This window comes from Felis catus, chromosome D3, assembly GCF_018350175.1.
Source record: "Felis catus isolate Fca126 chromosome D3, F.catus_Fca126_mat1.0, whole genome shotgun sequence".
NCBI lineage: Eukaryota > Metazoa > Chordata > Mammalia > Carnivora > Felidae > Felis > Felis catus.
In genome coordinates this window covers 24,468,018-24,491,212 of record NC_058379.1, presented here as the reverse complement: position 1 = coordinate 24,491,212, position 23,195 = coordinate 24,468,018, and the positions used below count along the sequence as shown (strand labels likewise).

At 45.4% G+C, this 23,195-nt stretch overlaps 1 protein-coding gene across 4 annotated transcripts in view; it reads right to left on the bottom strand.

The window, feature by feature from the left end:
* TTC28 (tetratricopeptide repeat domain 28) overlaps positions 1-23,195 on the bottom strand; it is a 627,778-nt gene that overhangs the window by 109,766 nt on the left and 494,817 nt on the right. For all 4 annotated transcript variants that reach the window (XM_023241623.2, XM_045042316.1, XM_045042317.1 and 1 more), the window contains 3 exons: positions 7,062-8,403; positions 5,260-5,783; positions 1,361-1,470 (listed from right to left, as the gene is read on the bottom strand). In XM_023241623.2, the coding sequence (XP_023097391.2) occupies positions 1,361-1,470; positions 5,260-5,783; positions 7,062-8,403 (1,976 nt within the window). The remainder of the gene's footprint in view (positions 1-1,360; positions 1,471-5,259; positions 5,784-7,061; positions 8,404-23,195) is intronic.

The following is a 23,195-nucleotide window of genomic DNA, read 5'->3' as shown; positions in this document are numbered from 1 at the left end:
TGTCCTGCTGCTTTAAGTGGTTTCTCCACCAATGAGACTACAAGACATTTCTCTCTTTTTAATGTTTATTTCTTTTAGAGAGAGAGAGAGAGAGAGAGAGAGAGAGCGCAAGCAGGGGAGGAGCAGAGAGAGAGGGAGACACAGAATCCGAAGCAGGCTCCAGGCTCTGAGATGTCAGCACAGAGCCTGATGCAGGACTGGAACTCATTAACTGCGAGATCATGACCTGAGCCAAAGTCGGACACTCAACTGACTGAGCCACCCAGGTGCCCCAAGACTTTTCTCTAATATTTATATGCTGGAAATTTATATGCTAGAATTTTAAGTTCATGCAAATTTAAAAAATGGAAAGAATTTGGCTCAGGTCATGATCTCGCGGCTAGAGTTCGAGCCCTACGTCAGGCTCTGTGCTGGGAGCTCAGAGCCTTGAGCCTGCTTTGGATTCTGTGTCTCCTCCACTCTCTTTGCCCCTCCCCCACTCGTGGTTCCCCCCCCTTCTAAAAAGTAAACATTAAAAAAATTTTTTTAATGGAAAGAATTCCAAGACTAAGAGACTTAGACTTAGTATCCCCAACTCTACCACTAATTAATTATGTGACTTTGGGCAAGATCTGGAGCCTCAGATTCTTTTCTATAAACGGGATGGTCATCATTTTACCTCACAGGGTTATGTGAAGAATAAATTCAGTGAGTGACTGTACTTGAAAAATTGAAAATCGTTATAGCAGTATAAGTTTTAATTTTTAAAACAAGGAAATAATTAATTCTTTAAACTGCCTTTAATAGTTTAAAAAGTAAAGGGGTGCCTGGGTGGCTCAGTCGGTTGAGCGTCCGACTTCGGCTCAGGTCATGATCTCACGGTCTGTGAGTTCGAGCCCCGCGTCGGGCTCTGTGCTGATAGCTCGGAGCCTGGAGCCTGCTTCGGATTCTGTGTCTCCCTCTCTCTCTGCCCCTCCCCCGCTCATGCTCTGTCTCTCTCTGTCATAAATAAATAAACATAAAAAAATTTAAAAAATAGTTTAAAAAGTAGAGTAGAATACCATAACATTCTAGGATGCCAAGGCACAAATTCCTGAATTACTTCTGTCATAAAATGCATGTAATTTCATATTACGGTTTAATGAGGAACAGTAGCACATAATATAGGAATTCCAAAGAAATCATTGAGAAATCTATCATACAAGTGAGTAAGAATCTTCACTGTGGTTCAACACTTCTGGGTCAGAGATCCTATACATTGACCCAAGGGTAGAGGTTATAGCACCTTCCAGCAAATGTCATCACTACCAGGACAATAATCCCAAGGTCTTCCGTGCTTCTGGAAACAAAATCCACCTGGGACAGGTGTTCCTCCGCTCACCTGGTGTTGGGCTTCCTCCAGATTCCCACTAGCCCAAAGGGACAGACCAAGACCGTGGCGAATTTTGGCTTCATCTTCTCTTCGGCCCAGTTGCTCAGCTAACCTTAAACCTGAAATCAGAGAAATTTTAAGGACACATAAAAGACAATTCCACCCTGCCCAGGAGTCCTGGCAGGGCATTCTGCCTCAGGTGGATACAAAGAATGCTAACAACACAGCTAAATAAATTGCAGGACAAAAGTACAATCAGCCAAGGCAGAGTAAGCATTCCCTTCAGATTCTGTGTTGGTAGCGACCTTTCCAGGCCACTCCAAGATGCCCTGGCAAGAGCTGAGGTGATGGGTCTCAGCAGGAAACAGGTTTGCAGGGCAGGCAGAAACAGTGAAATGAATGAACCTAACCTGGCCCCCTCCCAGATGTGAAATCCCCAGCTTTGCAAATGAAAACTCCTGGCCTATAAATTTATCTAACTTAATTCTTTGGCAGGCAAAGGCTTTTTCCTGACAGTTCCATAGTCAAGTGCAGAAGCCAACCTAATACTTCTTCCTATCTCACGTACATAGCATCCAGTCAGTGTTTATGGGAGACACATCTGATGTTCTCCCCAAAGCAGAATGCTCACACAGTCTGACCCTGCCTTCTGTTACTGATGCCGCTGATGCATTTCATGTCCAATCTGTTTTTCCTTTAAGGCTGAGACTTTGATGTGCCCCAGCAGGGTTGTAGAACAAGTGCTATTATGAGTTGAAAGCCTTAAATGAGACTGTCCTCATTCTAATGGCCTTCAGAGGGACACCTGCAGTTTGGGTCACTTACCTACAGCAAGCTTCTGGCTTCCAGGACACCAGCCACCTCCAGGGCTTTGTGGGAGCCAAATCTGAGGGCAACCATTTATTGTACTGGCCACTAAGTGGTTCTCAGGATGGCTTTGTCCTCATGATTTGGCCCTCTGTACGCAGGAGTTCCCTTGTGCAGAAGACACCATGAAGGCTCCCACACTACAGCTATACACACAAAGGAAGGACTTCCTTTTTTGAATCTAATTTAGAGTGCATGGGAGCCTGCCTCTGAGCATGCTGGGCCCATGCAATTTCTGACTTTTGAAAAGGAACGGAGTCAGTTGAGATGATAATAGAAGTGATATTCAGGTTCCCGCTCATAAAATGTATGCATTTCAAAATGCACATAACTCAGAAAACTTAGAAGCACCACATTATGTTTAAATCATGTCACTGGGTAACAAAAATAATACTTGGAAATTATTCACATTTTAAAATACTTCCTAGAATAGGAACACAGATGGAAGAAGATGGTTCTTGGTGACAACCAGGGGAACGCTGGTTGTTTTAATCTTCAACATGCTGACCATATTCATTCTTCAATATGACTATCCCTGCTAGACCTGGGTCTATGAGTCAGAAGTAAAATTCATTGAGGTAGCTAGCCTCCCTAGAAAGTTCTCTGTGAGCAAGGACTTTTTTCCCCACTGGATCTCCTCATGTTGGACACACTCCAGTCCAAAGTCAGGTTTAACAATGAAGAGCTAAAAGCCACTACTAGGCAGACATAGTACCTGTCCTGCCTGTTCCTATCTGCCTCTGCTCTTAGGGATCTAACCCACCCGTCCAGCATCCCTGAAGTCTGGTTTGCTAGGAACTAGCTGCATGTAACTCTGCACAGGTCACTGAATTGCTCTAGGCTTCTTTCTTCATTTGCAAAAAGAGAGAAAGCTGGACAAGACCAGTGGCTTTAACCGGGGATGTCTATACAAATCACCTGGAGCACTTATACAGAAATCTCAGAGCAGGCCCCACCTGGGAGGTTCTGGTGCACTGGGCAAGGTGACGCTGACTCACAGCCCTCTCCGAAAGCCAGAGAGGGAGACAGTGCCAAGGTGGTCTCTGACTGAACCGTTCCCCCAGTGCAAGATGCTGCAGACGTGACTCAGAGCTCTCAGAAAGGGCCTCCCAGGTGTCCGCACCTGTAACAGCTCATGAGAAGAGGCATCTAACTTGGCTCAGGGGACACACCAGGCTCTCTGGTGGAGCACATCCACGGAACAGACACCAGGGAGATGCCACAATAAGAATTTAGATCTCTGCAAGACTTAAAATTACAAGAAACAATAAAAATGAAATTGAGAGTTTTCCATAAATATAGAATTATGTTACAAGGTCTTGGGCAAAAGCAGCTGCTTTATGGAAACAATATTTCAGGAAGTACAAAAGAACACAGCTGAGAGGTTGTCATACGCTGGGTCTGAATTTAATAGTTTTCCCAAATTCAACTGCAAATCGCCCCCAGTCTGTTGGAATTTTACCACAGTCAAGTTTCGGGAAACCAAAAGCCAACTCTCATATTTAATGCATTGAAGCAGAGCTGCCATTGAGTGGGAGCCAGAGAAGGTCTGGGAAGTGGCTCCCAGCCTCTCGGTAACCTCTCAGCCTGCAGGCCAGAGCAATCCCTGCTCTGCGCAGAGGATGACAGCAAACCGTCAGCTCCTGGCCCATTCTCCACTTTGCTTCCTGCTTCCCTCGCTCCTGGCTTCCCAGCTGGGGCTCAGGAGTAAGGGGGAATATTTGACTACTCCAGCCTCCCCAAGGAGACTTGGGAGGTTAGAAACAACTCCGCACAGGGTCTTGTGTAGTTCCTGGGCTTAGAAACCTTGGGCTGGGCCCCATTACACCCCAGACTGACCATATGGTCAGGACCAAGCCACTGGACTCTCCGAGCCTCAGGTCATTTGGCTGTGAATGCGAATAAAGACACACCTCCCTTGGGGCGCCTGGGTGGCGCAGTCGGTTAAGCGTCCGACTTCAGCCAGGTCACGATCTCGCGGTCCGTGAGTTCGAGCCCCGCGTCAGGCTCTGGGCTGATGGCTCGGAGCCTGGAGCCTGTTTCCGATTCTGTGTCTCCCTCTCTCTCTGACCCTCCCCCATTCATGCTCTGTCTCTCTCTGTCCCAAAAATAAATAAAAACATTGGAAAAAAAAATTAAAAAAAAAAAAAAAGACACACCTCCCAAGGTTACTGTGAGAATTAAATCCAATTAAAGAGACTATATATGTGAAGAGCCCTAGAAACTATAAATGAGAGTTTTTACTTCAAGTCGGCAACTATTTCCTTTGACTAGTGAGCCAAGAACATCGTATCTGCCATTTTTCCCGCCCAGGATGGAAAGATGTTATGTGCCCGTGTGAGGGGAAGTGCTTTCCCGAGTAGTAGCTGCGTGGAACCTGACAGCAGCAGAGGCGGGGGTGGGGGTTGGGAGTGGTGGAGGGGGAAGGGAAGGAGGAGGAAGAGAAGGCCGTGGCAGGGGCAATCACTTTCTGTCACTTGTGCCAGGCACAAGGCTGCCACAGCACCAGCTCAAGCACTGTGGACAATATACACCGGGAAGGAAGCCTGGCCAACTGCTGGAGTGACCCTCAGACTGGATTAGATCTCAGCTGCCACATCAAAATTGACTTCTATACAGTTTTGTTACAGTTTACGTATTTTCTAGAAGGACAACAGGGCTTGCAACAGATGGGTCTTTTCCTAGGATTCAGGCCCTTAAATTTCACATGACTAAATCTTACACAATTCCTCTTGTATGGGAAAGTGTTGTTTGCTCTCAAGAGCAAGGGCTCTGAAGAGCAGAGAGGGCATCAGCTCCTTGGGCAGCTGGCTACCAGTGTTACACAACCCAGGTAACATGTTCTGGGCAACGGAACGCCTTTGTGCTGTTAAGGAACACCCGGGGGGGCACCGCGGTTTGGGGTTGAACTAACGATATGGCCTCTGAGCTCCTCACTCCAAGCAGAGGCAGTCACTCAAACTGTGTACCCTTCCTTCCGAGTAGACTCTGAACTCGATCTCAGAGTACACCGAGAGGCCACCGCAGACCTTTTCACTCACCTTCCTGTAAGTACATTACTGCCTGGGAATAGTTCTGCAAGGCATGATGGGTCCTTCCAAGGCTGCTATATGACACCGTCTTGGCCACCAGGTCGTTCATCTGTGCCGCGATGCTCAAGTGCTGTTCTTGATAGACCACAGCCCTCTCGAAGGTGCCCAGGGATTCGTATGTCAGGCCCAGGTTCCCGTAGGCTCGCCCCTGGCACGTGGGGTTATTGGTTTCCTCTGCTATCTGCAGGTCAAGCTGGTGGTACTGCAGGGCTGTATCATACTCCCCCATCTGCTGGTAAACGCCACCGAGGCCACAGGCCGCGTCACTTTCCAGCGCTCGATCTTTCATCTCTCTAGCAATGTTCAGTTGGCGTTCCAGGCAGGAAATGGCTTGTTCGTAATTCCCTAATTGGCTGTGCAGACTTCCTAGCTCTCCATAGGCCTGGGCTTTATTAAAGGCCTCCCCGAGCTCATGGGCGACCACGAGCCTCTTTTCAAAGCACACGAGGGCCTGCTGCAAGCTCCCCATTGCCCTGTGGGGATGTAGACAGAAAAGCAATGATATTATTTTGTGCAGGTGCAGACATGCTAAAGCCCCTGAGAAAATGAAAAGCATTTGTCACTGTCACTTACTATAGAAGCTCTTAACTCCTCTTCTAGCTAGAATCTATCATGTGCCCTTAGAGTGAGATACAGGGGAATTTCATAATCTGGAAAGCAATTCAAAAGTCATCTCTTAGTGACCTTCCCAAGAGCTTGAGATTCAATGGGATATACACCCCAGAGGAAACATAAAATATATTAATAGGCACAATGATAGCAAGTGAACTGTTTGGTTCTTTGGGCCTCCCAATTTCCACTACCGCTTAGACTATGTTTTTGAAATCACTTTACAATGGCTATAAATCTTTCACCCTGAGCTCCTCAGAGCACTCTGTGGGTGATGATTTAGTTTGACCCTTGCCCTTCCTCCACTCCAGGAGCCCTAATCCCCTGCTGATCTGGAAGGGCCGTAAATTCTGCAGACACAGACACCTTCTTGGGTTCCCCACATTCAGAAGGAAAGCATCACCTTGGCCAACAGTGTCTTTTTTGTGCTGCTAAGAGATGACATGATAAGGCTGGGAAGAGCATGGATGTTGGCGGCAGACCAAGCCAGTTGTGTGGGGCACATGAATTCCTTTCCCCGAGCCTCTGTTTCCGGATGATAGTAAATCCCACATCCCAAAGCAGATCATAGTAAGTGTAGAGTAATACAGGACTGCCATAAATATTAAGCAAGATATCACTGCAAGGTGCCTGGCATGATGATGATAGCATATGTTTACTCACTCCTGCCATCCTCAGATGACTTTCCCTAAAAGCAATAAAGTGGGAGTCCTAGTAATTGGTGGGGATAGATGTTATGTTAATAAACACAAATTCGTATAATGTGAGAGGCCTTCGGTAAACGTCAGTTGAATGGATGCATTCACCTTTCCTGTTCCCATTATCCCTTTTATCCTGCTCACTATGAATGCAGTCAAAAAAGCACTGTATTTTGGGTCAGACAGCCCTGGGTTCGACTCTGGGTTGTCCTTTCTAAGCTGTGCAATCTTGGACGTTGACCTAACCTCTCTGGGCCTTAGTTTCTTCCTCCATAAGGGTAATAACATCCCTGCTACATTCACAAAATTATCGGAGGAGCCAAATAAGACACGTATGAAAATGCTTTGTAGTTAACAAGCTGTCATGCAGACTTAAGTTGCCATTACTGCCACAGATGCTCTTTGTGCGTGTCATCGACCACATTCGTCCCCTGTCATTTTTACCTGTGTCCATTTCCTAGCCCCCGGTAAGCCTTGGCTTGGTCTTGCATGCGATTAAGACTCTGGGCAACAGACAGATACTGCTCGTAGTACTTGATAGCTTCCTCATAGTCACCCAGGGCCTCGTAGCAATCTCCCAGGTTGCCGTAGGCCCGGCCCCTGTCGAGCACAGACTCATTTCCACTTAGCTGCTGCAGCATGGCCAGCTGCTGCTCGAAGTAGCCAATGGCTTCTTCCATCACATTCATGTTCATCTTTGTGATGCCCATGTTGCCATAGACCTGGGCTTCCAGACTGGGGTCCTTCAGCTTCTGCCCTAGATCCAGCTGCTCTTCGTAACACTTGAACGCCATTGTGTATTTCCCCAGGGCCATGTAGACAGCAGCCAGGTGCCCGTGAGCTCTGCACTCCCCCGACAAATCGCTCAGCTCCTGATAGACCTCTAGTTCCTGCGTGTGATAACCCAAGGCCTTGTCGTATTTCTGGATCATGCGGTACGCCGTGCCCAGTGCTGCATACGCACTGGCTTCCAGTCTTCTGTCCTTTACATGGTGAGCTAAGCCCAGCTGCTGCTCATAGAATTTTATTGCACCGTTTATATCTTTTTTACAGATGAATATATCACCCAGGTTCCCTAGGGCTCGAAATTTAGCCTGGGAATTATTCAGGGACTGGGCGAGGGACAGTAGGTACTTTTGACACTCTTCAGCTTTGCTGAAGTTCAGCAGAGCCTTGAAGGCTAGGCCCAAGTTGCAGTAAGCTTTCGCCTGGCTCAATTTGTCGTGAAGGTCTTTGGCCAGCGCCAGATCCTGCTCATAGTACTTTACTGCCTCCTGGTAATTTCCAAGGCAGTAATGGGCATAGCCGAGATTGTGGCAGACCTTCCCTTCTCCTTCCATGTCTTGAAGGTCAGGAGTGAGACGCAGGTACTGTTCATAATAGGGGGCGGCCTGGACATACTCCCCCCGAGAGCAGTGGAAGTTGCCCAGGTTGCTGAGGGCCCGGGCCTCGCTCTGGATGTCACGAAGCTCCCGAGCAATGTTCAGGTGGTTCTGATAATGTTGCAGGGCCCGGTCATGGGCACCCAGGGCCTGGTAAGCCACAGCCAGGTTCCCGTGTGTGGATGCCTGGGAGGCACGGTCATTCACTTCCATGGAGATCTGCAGCTCCTGCCGGTGGTACTTGACAGCCTGGTCGTACATGCCCAGAGCACTGTAGGCATTACCCATGTTCCCATAGGCACGACCCTGGGCAGCGTAGTCACTCAGCTCCTGGGCGATGCACAGGTGGGTCTTGTGGAGTTTCAGTGCAGTATCATAATCGCCTTTCATCTGGTGTATGATTCCTGAGAAAGAGAATAAAGGAATAGAAAGAGGTTAGAATAACTGATGAGCAATTTGGGGAAAAAAAATGTCATTCGCAACTCAATTTATACTCAAATAAAATCCAGATGAATTAGAGAATTTAAAGTAACAGAAGGTAGCATTAAATATTTATCAGCTCTCCAGAGGGGAGATAGCTTTCTAAGTTTTGAAGCAACAGGAAAACAAAACCAAAAACAAACAAACAAAAAAAAACAAAAAGGACACGTTTGATTACAAAATTAAGAAGTTTTGTACTGAAATAAATATCTAAAATTTAAAGGCAAACACAGTGCTGGAATATATGTGAAACGTACATGACAAAACCCAATAGCTATTGTGTATAAAGATTTCACTTGGTTTGATTAAAAAAAAAATCAAAACCCCAATTTACTGAAACAGGCAAAGAACAGTAAGTGTGAGCAGACAACTCACATCCAAGAAATACAAAGAGTAACCACAGGGGAAAATGCTAATTTCTTTTAATAATCAAAGAAATGCAAAATAAAGCCATCCTGCAATACCATTTTCCTTCAACTTAATTAGCAAACAAAAAACTTAGGAACCACCCTATACTGAGGAGGTTGCCCCGAAATTGGTAAACACATCACTGGCTGGACATCAAGGAGAAGAGACCGTACAGGAGCGCGATGACAAGAGCCACAAACATGGTCCTGCTCAGACCCCGCAATCCTACTCCGGGGAATATATTCACAGGAAATCACTTGACAAATGCAAAAGCTATTCACATAACAATCTTCACTACAGCATTTATAGATTAGTGGGAAATCAGAAACATCTGAAACAGCCAACACTGGGGGGCTGTGGAAGTACATTTTGGTATATCAACTCGACAGAGGATTATGCAGTCATTAAAAGATAATTATGAAGTCTATGTAGAAAAATGGGGGGAAAAGGTTCTTCCGCTAATAAGTGGAAAAAGCAGAAAACAATGCCGCACGCTCCCTGTGACAACATCTAGGAAAATAAATGTGCGCACATGGACAGGACCTTGAGGGGATTATGCAAAAATGGAAACTGTCGCCTTGTGAGGTGATGGCATTTGAATGATTTTTTTGTTCCAAAATTTCTTGTAATTCTGTCTATAGCTTTTACAGTCGATAATAACAGCACTTTAAACCACCCTCATAAACTATGCTATAGCTGCTAAGCTATTGTTTCTACAAGCAGTTCAAAATGGGATAGATCATCAATATAAAAAATATAAAGTAGTTCCAAAGGAGGGATATCATCAAAGTAACTTGGCAGACACCTTTAAGCAGAGCCTGGCTCATCCCAGTGGGGCCTGGGGTGAGGTGGGGCGGGGCGGGGGGGACACTGGAAAAGATGGAGAGAATCTAGTACACAAACAGGTTTCTCCTTGCCCTTGGCTTTGAACACACTCTTCCACGACTTAGTGTGTGACTTTTTCAGTGACGACCTAAACCTGCAGAAGTACAAAAACACAAAAACACCAAGCTGGGTTCTTGTTAAGCGTCTGAACTGAAAATAGACACGCCGAGAAAGAAAGTTGTCAAAATGCAGCCCCCACAATTTGCTTATCTCTGTGACACATTTCATTCACTCGCTCATGCGCTGGGCCGGGATTTACCGCGTGCTAAGCCTTGTGGTAGGCAGAGGGGGCAGACAGTGAAACCAGACACAAGGCTGCCCTCAGAGAGCACACAGGGTGTATAAGGGGGACAGTCAGGAAACAAATAATGTCAGCACACATCAGAAACGCTGAGGCGAGGTGGGGAGAGAGGAGCGCATGAGGGCTGCCCTTCTGGCCAACGTCCTCTCCTGCCTGGGGTAGAGGTCTGCCCCTCCATAGGAGTTGCCCAGCCAGCTCTTTGATGTGAACTAGACTCAGGATACTGGATAAATCATTTAGCCTCTCTGCGCTTTTCGTAGTTCATCTATAAAGTGAGGAAAATAATAATCTCGATGCCAATCTGAGAGGCCAGTGGTAAGGATCAGATGAAATAAAGTATGTGCAAGGGCACTATAAACTGCAGACTGAAATTCAAATATTAGTAACTGAAATTAGGCTGAAAATAGGCTTCCTGGAAAGGAAATCCTCAAGGTGGTAGAGTTAAACAAACTATGGTTAATTAGTCTGTGCATTTTCTTATGAGTGTAAAATATTTCCCAATTTAAAAATAACCCAATCTATCCCCCAAACCAAGAGCACATTGTATATAATGTATGTTAGCTAACTCGACAATAAATTTTATTAGGAAAAAAAAAACTCGGTAAATCATGGTCTTCTATATAATGGAATAACATAGTGCCATTAAAGATGGTGAAGGAGGGGGGGTGGTGCCTGGGTGGCTTATCAGTTATGTGTCCGACTTCAGCTCAGGTCATGATCTTGAAGTTTGTGGGTTCGAGCCCTGCGTTGGGCTCCATACTGACAGAACAGAGCCTGGACCCTGCGTTGGATTCTGTGTTTCCCTCTCTCTCTGCCCCTCCCCCATTCGTTCTCTCTCTCTCTCTCTCTCTCTCTCTCTCTCTCTCTCTCTCTCTCAAAAATAAACATTAAAACAATTTTTTTAATGGTGAAGTAGGAAAAAACCCTTTTGAGTTTGCCCTACAACAAGTGAAACTTAATTAAAAAAAAATGGTGGGGCACCTGGGTGGCTCTCCTTGTCTGTCTGACTCTTGATTTTGGCTCAGGTCATGATCCCAGGGTTGTGGGATCAAGCCCCATGGTGGGCTCTTCCCTGAGCATGGAGCCTGCTTAAGATTCTCATTCTCTCTCTCTTTGCCCCTCTCCCCCATTCACTCTCTCTAAAATAAAATTTAAAAGAAAATGGTGAAGTAGAAGATTATATAACGACACGGAAAAATTACAATGTTAATGGAATATATGGCCACAAAACAGTACATTTTAATAAAAACATTAATGTGTACATGCATGCTTACATTTGTATGTACACATACAGCATAGAATTTATTTAAATGTTAACAGTAATAATCTGGGTGGTGAAATTGCAGGTATTTTTTCATTTTGCTTACCTGTATTTTAAGTGTGTTTTTTTTTTTCCTATGATGAATGCATAACACTTGGCTTAAAAATTACTGAAAGTATTTTTAAAGCTCTGATCCATCGAGCAAAGTAATACTCCTGGGGATTGGGTCAGGTCATTCCCTGCGTTGGAGATGTCACCGGTATCCTTGCTGGAAGGATCAGGTTTTTCAGAACCTGTCTCAAGGTTAGAAACTCTAAGCTAACCAAGAGGCAATACCTTAGCATCACCTAGAACCCCATTAGTGGTGAAAAATTCTTAGTGACAAACATTTCAGTTCTGAAGACCTGAATTTGGCCTGTATCCCTAAACTGCCTTTACGTAAAAAGAAAATTTTTTAGATTTCAAATTGCCAGGAATTCTTCAAGGATATGAATCATTTGCTCCCTCTGTCCTCAGCTTCTGTGTTTCTGAAATGAGAGTGAAAATATCTGCCCAGACAAGAGTCCGTGGGTGGGAACAGAGTCAGAGCTGGGGAGGGCAGCAGGGGTGCCCACATTTCCCTCTGAGCACTTGCTCCCACAGCAAAGCCTTTGCATTGATCCCTCCCCTCCCCCACAGCTTTTGGATTTCTTTGCAATGGTTTTTAAAGCCAATATGATCATTAGTTGGTTTCCAAGATGATGTTAAGATGTTAAGCCATGTGAGCCCTTCAGAGAAGGCAATGGAGGCAGTGGAGGAAGCTTGAGTGTTTTGCATGCTCCCTGCCACCAAGGACACAGGTCTCCCTTGCTAGTCCCCCCATACACCATCCTCCAGGAAATTGGCTAAGTGTCTGGAAGGCACATGACCATGGAAAAGGCACAGAACTTGAAGTCAGCAGTTGTGTTTTAAAGCACAATGGGAATGGCTCCCATCTTATTTGGCTGGGTACCTTTGAAATAGTCAACTGAGGTCTCTGAACCAACCTTCCTTCCTCTTCCTTCCTTCCTCCCTCCCTCCCTCCCTCCCTTCCTTCCTTTCCCTTTCTTTCCTAACTAAAAACTTTTTGGCATTTTTGTTTTCTTATTTAGGTCAGGTTACACCATCTCAGAGAAATGGTATGAGAATCATAAGAGTGTGTATCAATAGGCTTTGTGACCTGCAGCGTGCTGTCTGAACGCAGTACCAGCGGTATTTAGACAGAGACAGAAAGGAAAGGAATTCTCTGTTTCCTCGCATGGCCTCAAGAGTCTGGCTTAGTTAATAGGGAGCAGTTGGGATGATAATGGCTACCCAGGGTTCAATGAGTTGTGAAAGAAACTGCCTGCTGGTGATGGCAAAATGATCTGACCCCCAGCCAGCTCGCCCGCGCACTCCCCTTCCTCCTCCCCTTCTTCCTCGTCTGCCACTTCCAAGGCTCTATAGAGAATCATCGGAAGATTCTCCAAAACAGACTTCTGGACAGGGGTGAGGGTAGGAGGCGACGGGCCTGGCTGAAATGGGAACTTTATCATCTTGCCCTGTGTCTCCACTGTCGCAGCCTCTGCCAGCCTGGAGAATTCTGAACAGAACATTACACACTCTTGGCAGCCGTTCTCTTGGTTGAGGCAACATAAAAGCGGCCCTGAGAACTGCCAGCAGAGTGACTGCACATGCTGAGGAGATAATCTGCAGATCCTCCTTCCCTTTCGAGACCACAGCTTGATTTTCCAGGGCCGTCACTCAGATGAAGACTTACAGAGAGCCTGTCAGCAGGGGTGTGCTAGGTGACAACGTGCTGCAGGGGAGGGGGATTAAATGAAGATTAGCGGGGCAGAAGATCCTCACAAAGCCGCGTTCCTACAAGGGCGCGTGGAGAAAGGACACATGCGTATGGATTTATACGTCACCACGGTAGGCCTCTGCCTTGGCATCAGGAATGGTCACTGCCTGGGATTAAGAATACCTACTTCAAAAGCTGTTGGGAGGGCCCAGGAGACGATGCTTAAGACAAGCCAGCACCAGGGCCTGGGACATAGTAAATGCTCAATACAGTCTGCTTTGTATGATTAGCCATGACCAGCTAAGACCAAGGGGTATGGGATGAGCTAAGCAGAATTTCTACTGCAGTTAGAACATTTAGCGTTTCAGCAGTGACTTCCATCTGGCTGCCTTTTCTCTTGTGAATTCTCTGGAAGCAGGGCTTCAGCCTGCCTCCACAAACAACGGAGGTGCTCTTCTCACTTACTGAAGGTATGATTGCTCTACTTATGAATAGTATGTGATCCAAGTGGGGCTTTAAGAGCTCATCTGTTCTCTCCCACTGCTTTCCAGCGGGGTGGGATCTGTCGCAGCCTAGCTAAAGCCCCAGCTATTCTCAAGGGAAATGGTGAGCTGGGGGAGCCGGAAGAGGCTCTCCCTCAGGCTGACGTTATGAGTGACGTGACCCAGGCCCAGTGAGAGGAAGTGAGGCCATGGCAGAGTGGAGGGAGGGACTCTAGGCGCACGGGCCCTCAGCTGTACCAGCCCATCTGCTTCCAAACAGGAGGCATAAAGGAACTGTTATCAGTCTCCTGGGGGTGGGGGGTACATGGGACAGCAGCTGTGCTAAGAAGTTCTCCTCTGTTAGAAATACATCTAGAAGTATTCACAGATGAAACGACATAGTGGCTGTGGTATGCTTTAAAAACACTCCAGGAGGGGAGAGAAGTGAGCACGTGTGGGTGGGTGGGTGTGGGTGCATTTATGAAAATAGATGAAAGCAGATTAGCAAAATGGTGATAACTGGGTTATGGGTACGTGGGGGTTCATTATACCATCCCCTCTACCGTGTGTGGGAGTGTGTGTGGGGGTGTGACAAGTTCCATAACAGAAAGATAAACCAAGTAATCAAGACGTTCAGAGAGATCTGTGCTGGCACATCCGTCTGTAGTTCCTTTTGGGTCAGGAAACTTCCCCATAGCTAAGTCCTGATGTGGATATTCAGGTTCATTTTTTCTGTCTTTGGGACCTCGCGAGAGACAGAAATCAGCTGGTCAGCAGCGTGTATGGGTATACCAGCCTCCATATCCCTTCTCTGGGCTGAGAGGACTGAGAAAACACAGTGCCGTGTCCTGCCGCTGTGATTTACTTATGCTGACAATGTTGAGTTTTACCTTCACTTTCAAAGGATCGGCACCCGTTATTCCAGCTCATTTGGCTCCCTGAATCCTCTCCCTCTCAAGCCTCCACACAGAGTTTTCCCACAATGTACCTAAAATGTCCCCAGGCTTGGAGTGGGGAGGAGGGGACAGAGCTGCCTAGTAAACAGATGGCTGGAACCGAAGGCACGAGAGCAAAGTGCTCTGTGTTGGAAATGCAACCAACTGGATGTTTTATCTCATTTTCGGGTTACTATTTGTGAGCCTGGAGACCAGCCCATTATTTTTGCCATTGGAGGACAGCAAAGGTACAGAAATCTTTACATGCGCTCAATTTCAAAATTAACTTCTCATGTGATTTTAGCCACAAGCATGTTCCTGGTAGGTAAGCTCTTCTGAAAACCAGTGCCTGGCCCTCTACTTGATAATCTCCTTCATGCTTCAAAGCAAACCTGTGAGGTCACTATTGTGGTCTCAGAGAGGTTTCAAGAACTCACTTGGGCCTGTAGAGCTCCAAGTGACAGGCCTGATACTGGGACCTAGGAATGAAGCTGGAATGCCTTCCAGTGAAAGGCGGTCACGATTTTGGACCCACTCGTTCTACATTAATGTCAGGATTCTGTTGTGGCAAACCAAGCTTGTGGCAGCTATGAAAGAACAAATTGCTGGTCTGGCTAAATCCGTATCTAAAGCAGAGAGGTGTACATCAGAGAACAGGAAATCCTAAGAGGTGTAGGAATGCAGGAGGAGTAGGCAGATGTAATCACTTGTGGGGGCGTCACCTCTGGAGAACTCTTGGGCCACCACGAGGCTCTTCCGCCATCATTTATCTTAATTACATCTGTCTACCTTTTCTATGCAACCTACCAGGCTCTTCCTGTTCCTCCAAAGGGTAAGTGAAGTTAAGGGCCTGTTATCTTCTTTTGCTTCAGCAGCAATTGGGGATGTCTTCTGTGACACTGAGTTCAGGGGCACTTCTGTCCCAGGTGCCAACTGCCCTCCCCTTCTGTTTCAGTTCTGAGGAGCCCACTATAACAAGGTTGAGGAAATCCCTCATACGCCACCTCTCCCTCCCACAGACAGACTCCACTGAAAACTGTCTTTTTCTAACCCCGCTTTCCTGAGGTATAATTGACAAAACTGTATATATTTAAAGGATAGAATGTGATGATTTGATATGCGTATTCACTGTGAAATGATTACCACAATCAAGTTAATTAACACATCCATCACCTTTTTTTGCAGTGTGAATACCTAAAGATCTATTATTCTCTTAGCTACAATAGGTATGACTAACTACAGCCACTGCCCTGTACTTTAGATCCTCAGAATTCATTCATCTGACAATCAAACTTGCAGGAAATACAATGCTGCTGAAAGAGAAACAGAGAGGCCCTATTTGCTCAACCCCTGGCCCCTGAGGCTCTCCTTAGGCTGAACAGAGGCACAGTTTAGTTCCTCTGTCACCCCCTCTTGCCACCATCCCAAAGGTGTGTGCTGAATGACAGTGACAAGAAGCCAGCCCGGAGTCCACTGGAGCCCACACTTATTTCACTGCCTTCATACATGGCCCCACTTCCTACTTCCCTCAGAGAGTTAAAACCAAGGCTGCAGGTGAACAGCTCGGAAAATCCCGGGGCCTGTACGGCTGTAAATCCTGAGGCAGTGGGGAAGATTAATTGTACCATGAAGTAGGGGAAGTAATAATTAAACCTATTAAAAAGGAGGTGGCTGGAGAGGGGTGCTCCGGAGATGGATGATGAGGTAGGAAGTGCTAGGCACAGTCATCCCTAACGGCTGTGGCCTGGCCACTGTGAGAGAACTTGGTAGGAAGCCCGGAGCAGAGTGAAAAATACGCTGGGCCTGCCTGGCGCAGCCCCGCCATTAGTCACTGTTTGGAGAAGGCAAAGTGTGCCTGGTTTTCATTCTGAATCACAATAAGAGGAGGGAAGCACCCTCATAAGTTAACAATGCAGAGAATGTTACAGGGAGTTCGTTTCAATACGAAACAAACATTTCTTTTGTTTCAAGGTCTGGGGTTCAATCACTGAAATGCAGAGATAACTGGTTCTGCTTCTCCCTTGAGCTGAGCCATAGAAAACTGGGCCAGTCCCACCTCCCGGGAGCACCTGCAGAGTCCCTCTGGCCTGCAGAGTAGAGGGCACACCAGTGACAATGGCATTTACAGACTTTGCGCGGACCCGGTACCAACCCGGCCAGTCCTGCCCCATGCTCCTTATGTATGGTACACCAGCCAAAGAAGCAGCCCCACTGGCCCTTTGGCTCAGTCCCACCCTACCTGGTATGCCTGGCTTTCCCATCGCATTTGCTTGGTTTGAGCTGCCTTTCTCCCCTCATCTGTGGTAGACTCTATAATGTTCCCTCCTCTGGTTCTCTTCTACACCCAGATGTGTATTTCCTACTCAGAAGAACTCAGGCATGGCCAAGGGACTTGTTTTGCCCAATGGAATGTGAGTGGAAGCGATGTGTTCCTTCCAGACAGAAGCACTTAAGAGCTGGAGTACAATATTCCGTGCTCTCTCTTCCCCTTCCTGCCTGACTGCCGAAGCTACGCGTTCCAGATGGCGCTGCTGCTATTGGAAGGTGGAGCCGTGGCAGGCCCTGATTCGTGAGGAGTATCCGGGTGTTACATGAGCCTGTGGTAGCCTGGGTGTGAACAGAATACTCTGTTGTTTTGGACCACTGAGATCTGTGGGCTGTTGTTACTGCACCAGACCCTAGCACATCCTCATGGACGTACCATCCAATATCAACCCTCCAAGCCCTTGTCATAACCTACAGTTTCAAACTGTCCGTGTCAGGGGAAAGACACCTACTAACAGAAGTTTCCTGAAGGGATTCTGAGTCATCCATTCCTCTGGATGTCCTGAACTCTAGCCCTGAATCAAGCGAGACCACTGAAATCCATAACTTGAACAAATGACCGTGAACCCACACTGAACAGGCTTCAGTGAATTGAGGTTTAATCTTAACACCCTAGGCTTAGTTGATTTTTTCTTCAAATTTGTTATTAGAAAAAGCACACCGAAATCTATTATAATCTTTGCTGCTAAAATTTTAGCTATACTATAAATTTTGTTACCATAATCCCATATATAAAAATGTCTCGAGAAATTTCTTTTAGAATTCAGCTTTCCTGAGGAATTCTATGCTCCCATCTTTTGGGTTCATAAGAATTATGTGTTTCTCTTTTTGCTTTGGCCACAAGGAAGTTCTCACTTAGATATGAAATGCTAATGATAACAACCATGTTAGCCTGTAGAGACTAACACTGTCTCATGCCCTTAGGAAAGTAACTACTTTTCGTGGCCTCCTGTTTTCACCTCTCTCAGATGATGATTATGAAGATCAAATAAAACAGTGAATGCCAAGGTGTAATACTCCATTTTCTAGGGGCTGATATTATTTCAAACAGCTTCAGTTACCCCCGTCCTCAATATTGCAAATAACAAAATCAAAATATGCCACTCCCTACACCATTATATTACTGTAGAGTGTAATTCGCTCTAAGTCTTAGATGCCATCTTATTTCCAAGGCAAGCACACCAAAGGGAAGTTGATAACAGCTTCTCTCGTCCAAGAAGAACACAAAGTTATGGGCTCTTGAGAATATTATAGCCAAGCTCTGCATGTGACATGAGAATGGGGCCCATTGCCTTAAGAGTCTCAGTCTGTGCATATAGGAGAGGAGACTCCTCCCACCCCCAAGGACATTTGAAAATGAGATGGGGCATTTTTGGTTGTCACAATATCTGGGAGCCCACACTGTCGGGTTGGGGGTGGGGCCAGAGGGACCAGACAGCCTGCACCATGTGGGAGAAGTCCTGCACAATAAAGAACATCACACCCTCAAATGTCAATACACCACAGTGAGAAACACTGGATACTCTGAGGTGATTTTATACCCTGGCACTAATTAATAATCTGAAACAAAAAAAACAAAGACAACTTCTGTCCTGTCATCCAGCTGAAGTTGTTAAAATAAATCATCAAAATTAATTATTTGGGAAGTATTTTGGCTGGCATCCAATAATTTAAGCAAAACACTGAGAAACTAGGAACCTTAATTCTAAAATCTGGCTTACTGGCTGAATCTTAATGTTAAAATCTGGCTTACTGACTGACTGCCTTCACCAGTTTCTTACCCATGAAATATAATTCACTAGGAAGATAAATTAAAAGATACCTACAGGGGTGCCTGGCTGCCTGAGTCGGAAGAGTGTGTTGACTCCTGATCTCAGAGTCATGCGTTCAAGCCCTACATTGGGTGTAGAGATATTTAAATAAAAACATTAAAAATTAAAAAAAAAAGAGACACCTATAATGGGGCTTCTTTCCAATTTCATTATGATAACTAATAAGGGAGAGGGGAACCTTCCTAAATCATAAAAATAGTAGTAGCACTAATAATAGTGACAATAATACACAAAATTCTCCTTTGTGAGCTGATTGAATTCCTGACACCAAGAACCAACTGTGTGGGCTCCCAAAGATGCATTTCCAGCTCGGACTTCTCTCTGAAATGTTAGTCTCCTAAATCTGTCTACTGGATGGACCTCAAGTAACCTAAAACTCAATGTTTCCAAAGCTGTTTGTTGAATTGTTGAGCAGAATCCAATGAAACACTTCATGGCACTTGTCAGTTTTCAAAGTCCTTGGGCCTCCATTAACTTCTCTGACTCTAGAACAAAGGCAGGGTTGGGGGGGGGAGGGGTTCTGCTTTCGAAGACACTCACAAAAGCCACAGGGCCGCTAAGTTACAGAGCTAGGACCTGAACCCAGGCTCAATGCCTCCCCCTACCCCCGCCCAGCACCTTCCCCCTGAATTATTTTGCCCCTTTGAGAGTCTGAGGCAGCAAGTGCTGCAGAATTCAGCTGTGCAATCTGGGGTGAGGACAAAGCCCATCCCCCAGGAATGCGCCATTCCGTCAGCCCAGAGAGGACAAGAAGATGGCACAGTGTGCCCAGACCAACAGGGAGCCCTGGAAACAGACAGGGAAAGGGAGGAGCAGCAGAAGAGCTGGCCAAAAGAACAGCCCTTCAAAAATGATTTCACTTTGCAAATTCAATTGCAAAGACAGATGGATTTTCCAGCCAGGCTGGAGAGCAAATTATAAAATCTGCTTTCCCAAGGCAATCGGGTCTGAAAAGCTTCATTTTAAAAATTCACACTGGATAGAAAACTCAAACTCTATGATTGTGTGAAGTGTTCTAGCTAGATTAAGCATAATGCTATCAAAACAAGTGATTCATATATTCTGCTCATTTTTCTATTAGTACATGGGCTTTTGGTGAGGGCAATTTCAAAAACATGGAAAAGAGCAAGATGGGATTAAAACTGTGAATCCATTTACTGCTTTCAGTTTTCCTTCTCTTTCTGCTTAATTGAGAGGGATTTACTTAGGAAATTAGAGGCTCCTGAGGCTGGCTCACTCATGCATAGCACAGAGATGATATTTAAACATGTACTAGAAAGCTCTTGTGAACTGCTTTAAATCTGAAGTCCCATTTACCTCCTTTATTCAAGTTGTAGACTCCCGAGATAAGGGGAACCTGTAGAAACCACCGGAACTCGGGCTTCCCAGAACATTTGTTAGTTCTTGACATATCTCAACCTCGCTACGTTAGGAAGGGGTGGGTCCCTGTCTGTGCATCTGGCCAGATCAGTCAGCTGTCCATCTACACTCTTACCTCTGGCCAACCACTTCTTCCACCTACATACAAATAAAAGAACCACCTAACCTCTTCTCCTCTGATTATATACAGGAACATTAATGCAGAATACAATCAGTGTCAAGAGCCAGAGCAGACAATTTTAAAGCTTCTGTGGCTTTCTTTTTGTCCTTTTGGTGTGCATATTTTTACATTACTGGGATTCCATAATGATCAAAATTGAACATAATAATCTCAAGTATATTTTTTCAATTATACAAATAATACATGTCAAAAAAAGGCTTCCAGAAGACAGCAAAGTTTGGCTCAGCCAACACTCATTTTCAACTTCCTGCTTCCCCTAGCTGTCCCTGGCTGTGGGGCTGGAAAGCTTTCCCAGTCTCCCTTGCAGTTAGGGAGACACTATCATGGTCAGTAGACAAAATCAGGAGTGTCCTGGCATTTTAGAAAAGCAATCGCTTCTCTGAAATAAATAAAAGGATACTGAAGCAATTGGCTCAGCATCCCTTGCTTCTACTGACTTGAACAAGTCATGATGCCTGGAACTTCAGCAGCCACCATGTGACCATGAAGCATAAGGTACTAGCCTGAGTAAAAGGCCAAAAGAATTAGTTGCAGAGTAATAGCCCCTGTTATTCTTACCCTCTGAACCAATGTCAGATACCTCACACTGTGTTGTGAGAAAAATAAGCCCCTGTTGGCTTCAGGCATTTAAATAAGATTTCCTATTTCTTAGCCAAGGGATTACTGTTACCATATTCAATGTCAGAAATATGAAATACAGAAGAGCTCTCTCTCACTTGGTGACTGTCTGAAATAATCATTGCTAACATTCTAGTATGGTTCCTGACAATCTGTTTTGGTGTTGGTTTCCATTGTTTTGGTTATATTATCAAGATCATATTACATGTGCTGATTTTTAAAGATAATGAAAACAAAGCCAGGTCCTTCCTTAAAGGAAGATAGTAATAAAAAGAATTTTGATGACAGGTATCTGCCAACAGGTCTTTGTTTAAAATTAGGTCATTTGACGGGGCGCCTGGGTGGCTCAGTTGGTTAAGCGTCCAACTTCGGCTCAGGTCATGATCTCTCGCTCTGTGAGTTCCAGCCCCGTGTTGGGCTCTGTGCTGACAGCTTAGAGCCTGGAGCCTGCTTCAGATTCTGTGTGTGTCTCCCTCTCTCTCTGGCCCTCCCCCATTCATGCTCTGTCTCTCTCTGTGTCAAAAACAAATAAACGTTAAAAAAAAATTTTTTTTTAAATAAAATTAGGTCATTTGATATGAATTTAAAGGATGTAGACAATCATCATTTCTCATTTCTTGGTAATGAAAATGACCATTTCTCTAAGCTCTGCTTTGTAGAATAAAAGAATGCTTTCAGTTCAGTAACCCTTCTGACTGTGTTTTGACAATGTAAAAGTAACTATGCTTTTTTTTTTTTTTTTACTTAAAAGAGAGAGAGAATGCAAGTGAGCATGAGCAGGGGAGAGGGGCGTGGCAGGGGGGAGAGAGATAAGGAGAGGGAGAGAGGGAGGGAGGGAGGGAGGGGGAGAGAGAGAGAGAGAGAGAGAGAAAGAGAGAATCCCAAACAGGCTTCATGCTCAGTGCAGAGCTTGATCTCATGAACCATGTGGTCATGACCTGAGCCAAAATCAAGAGTTGGATGCTCAACCAGGTGCTGGGCCAGAAGTATATCAATTATGGCTTTCAGGGATATCATACTGTACAAGAGACTCCATTCGAGACCTGAGGTGAAGGATGTGGCAAAAGAAACACATTTTCTGGTATCGGTCAAGGAGCCAAAGAAGGGCGGTTGACAGGAGCGTGGCAGGTTCAAACTTCTCTTGGTAGACATCAACCGACTACAATGTGGGAGCAAGATGGGAAAAAGACCCTCAAGTCCTATGCTAATATCTCCTAATTCTTGTCTTTGTCTCTGTATTCTAGCAGAGCTAGAATATTCCACTTCACTGATTAGGCTTCCCACTATATCCGTTATGCCCAGTTCCACCTTTATTATGGGTTTTATATGGCTAGGTTCCTTGCAATTCTTCCTTCTTTTTTTAAAAAACATTTATTTATTTATTTTGAGGGGGGAAGGGCAGGGAAAGAGGTAGGTAGAGAATCCCAAGCAGGCTCCACACTGTCAGCACAGAGCCTGATGCAGGGGCTCGATCCCACAAATTGTGAGATCATGACCAGAGCGGAAACCAAGTCAGAGGTGTAACCGACTGAGCTACCCAGGAACCCCTGCGATTCTTCCTTCTATAACCCGTCTTCTTTTCCAGCTGCTCCTTGTCCCCCATATCAGCCTGTGTTCTCCTTATGATTTCCTATCCTGTTTTGTGTCTTTTTGCATCTACCAAGGATGCCAAACTGGTAGAAACTTTTCTCTTAGTTCCTACAGTAGACAATTTTTAAAGCTCTACTTACCTTCTGAAAATCAAGGTTGCCTCTGTCTTATTCTTTAGAAATTTTTCATTTATCTCTATTTTTTTTTTCTGTCTGACCTTCAAATAAGGCAAGCTGTATCTAATATTTACTCGTAAATAAAGTACGTGGTTTGTGCTCCAATGGGATTTGGCCCCATTCTCCACGTGCTTGGGCGCTGGCCAAATCCTGGTCTCGGATCTATAGTTAGATGACAGAAGGATGATAAATACAGTGTCTAGAGCAATCCTGGTATATAGTAATAGCCACTTAAATAGCCAAAATTACTGAGAACTTACTCTGTGCCAGGCACCATTCTAAGTATTTTATATGTGTTGATGTAATTTTCACAAGAGCATATGAGTTAAGTACTATAATTATCCTCACTTTCCAGATGAGTCAGAGAGGTTAAGGAATTTTTGCTCAAGGTCATACAATGAGAAAGTAACAAGCTGGGATTTGAACTCGGGCAGTCTGATTCTAAAGTCCACGCTCTTTTTTCTTTTAAGTTTATTTATTTATTTTGAGAGGGGGGAGGGCAGCGAGAGACGGAGAGAGAATCCCAAGCAGGCTCCACACT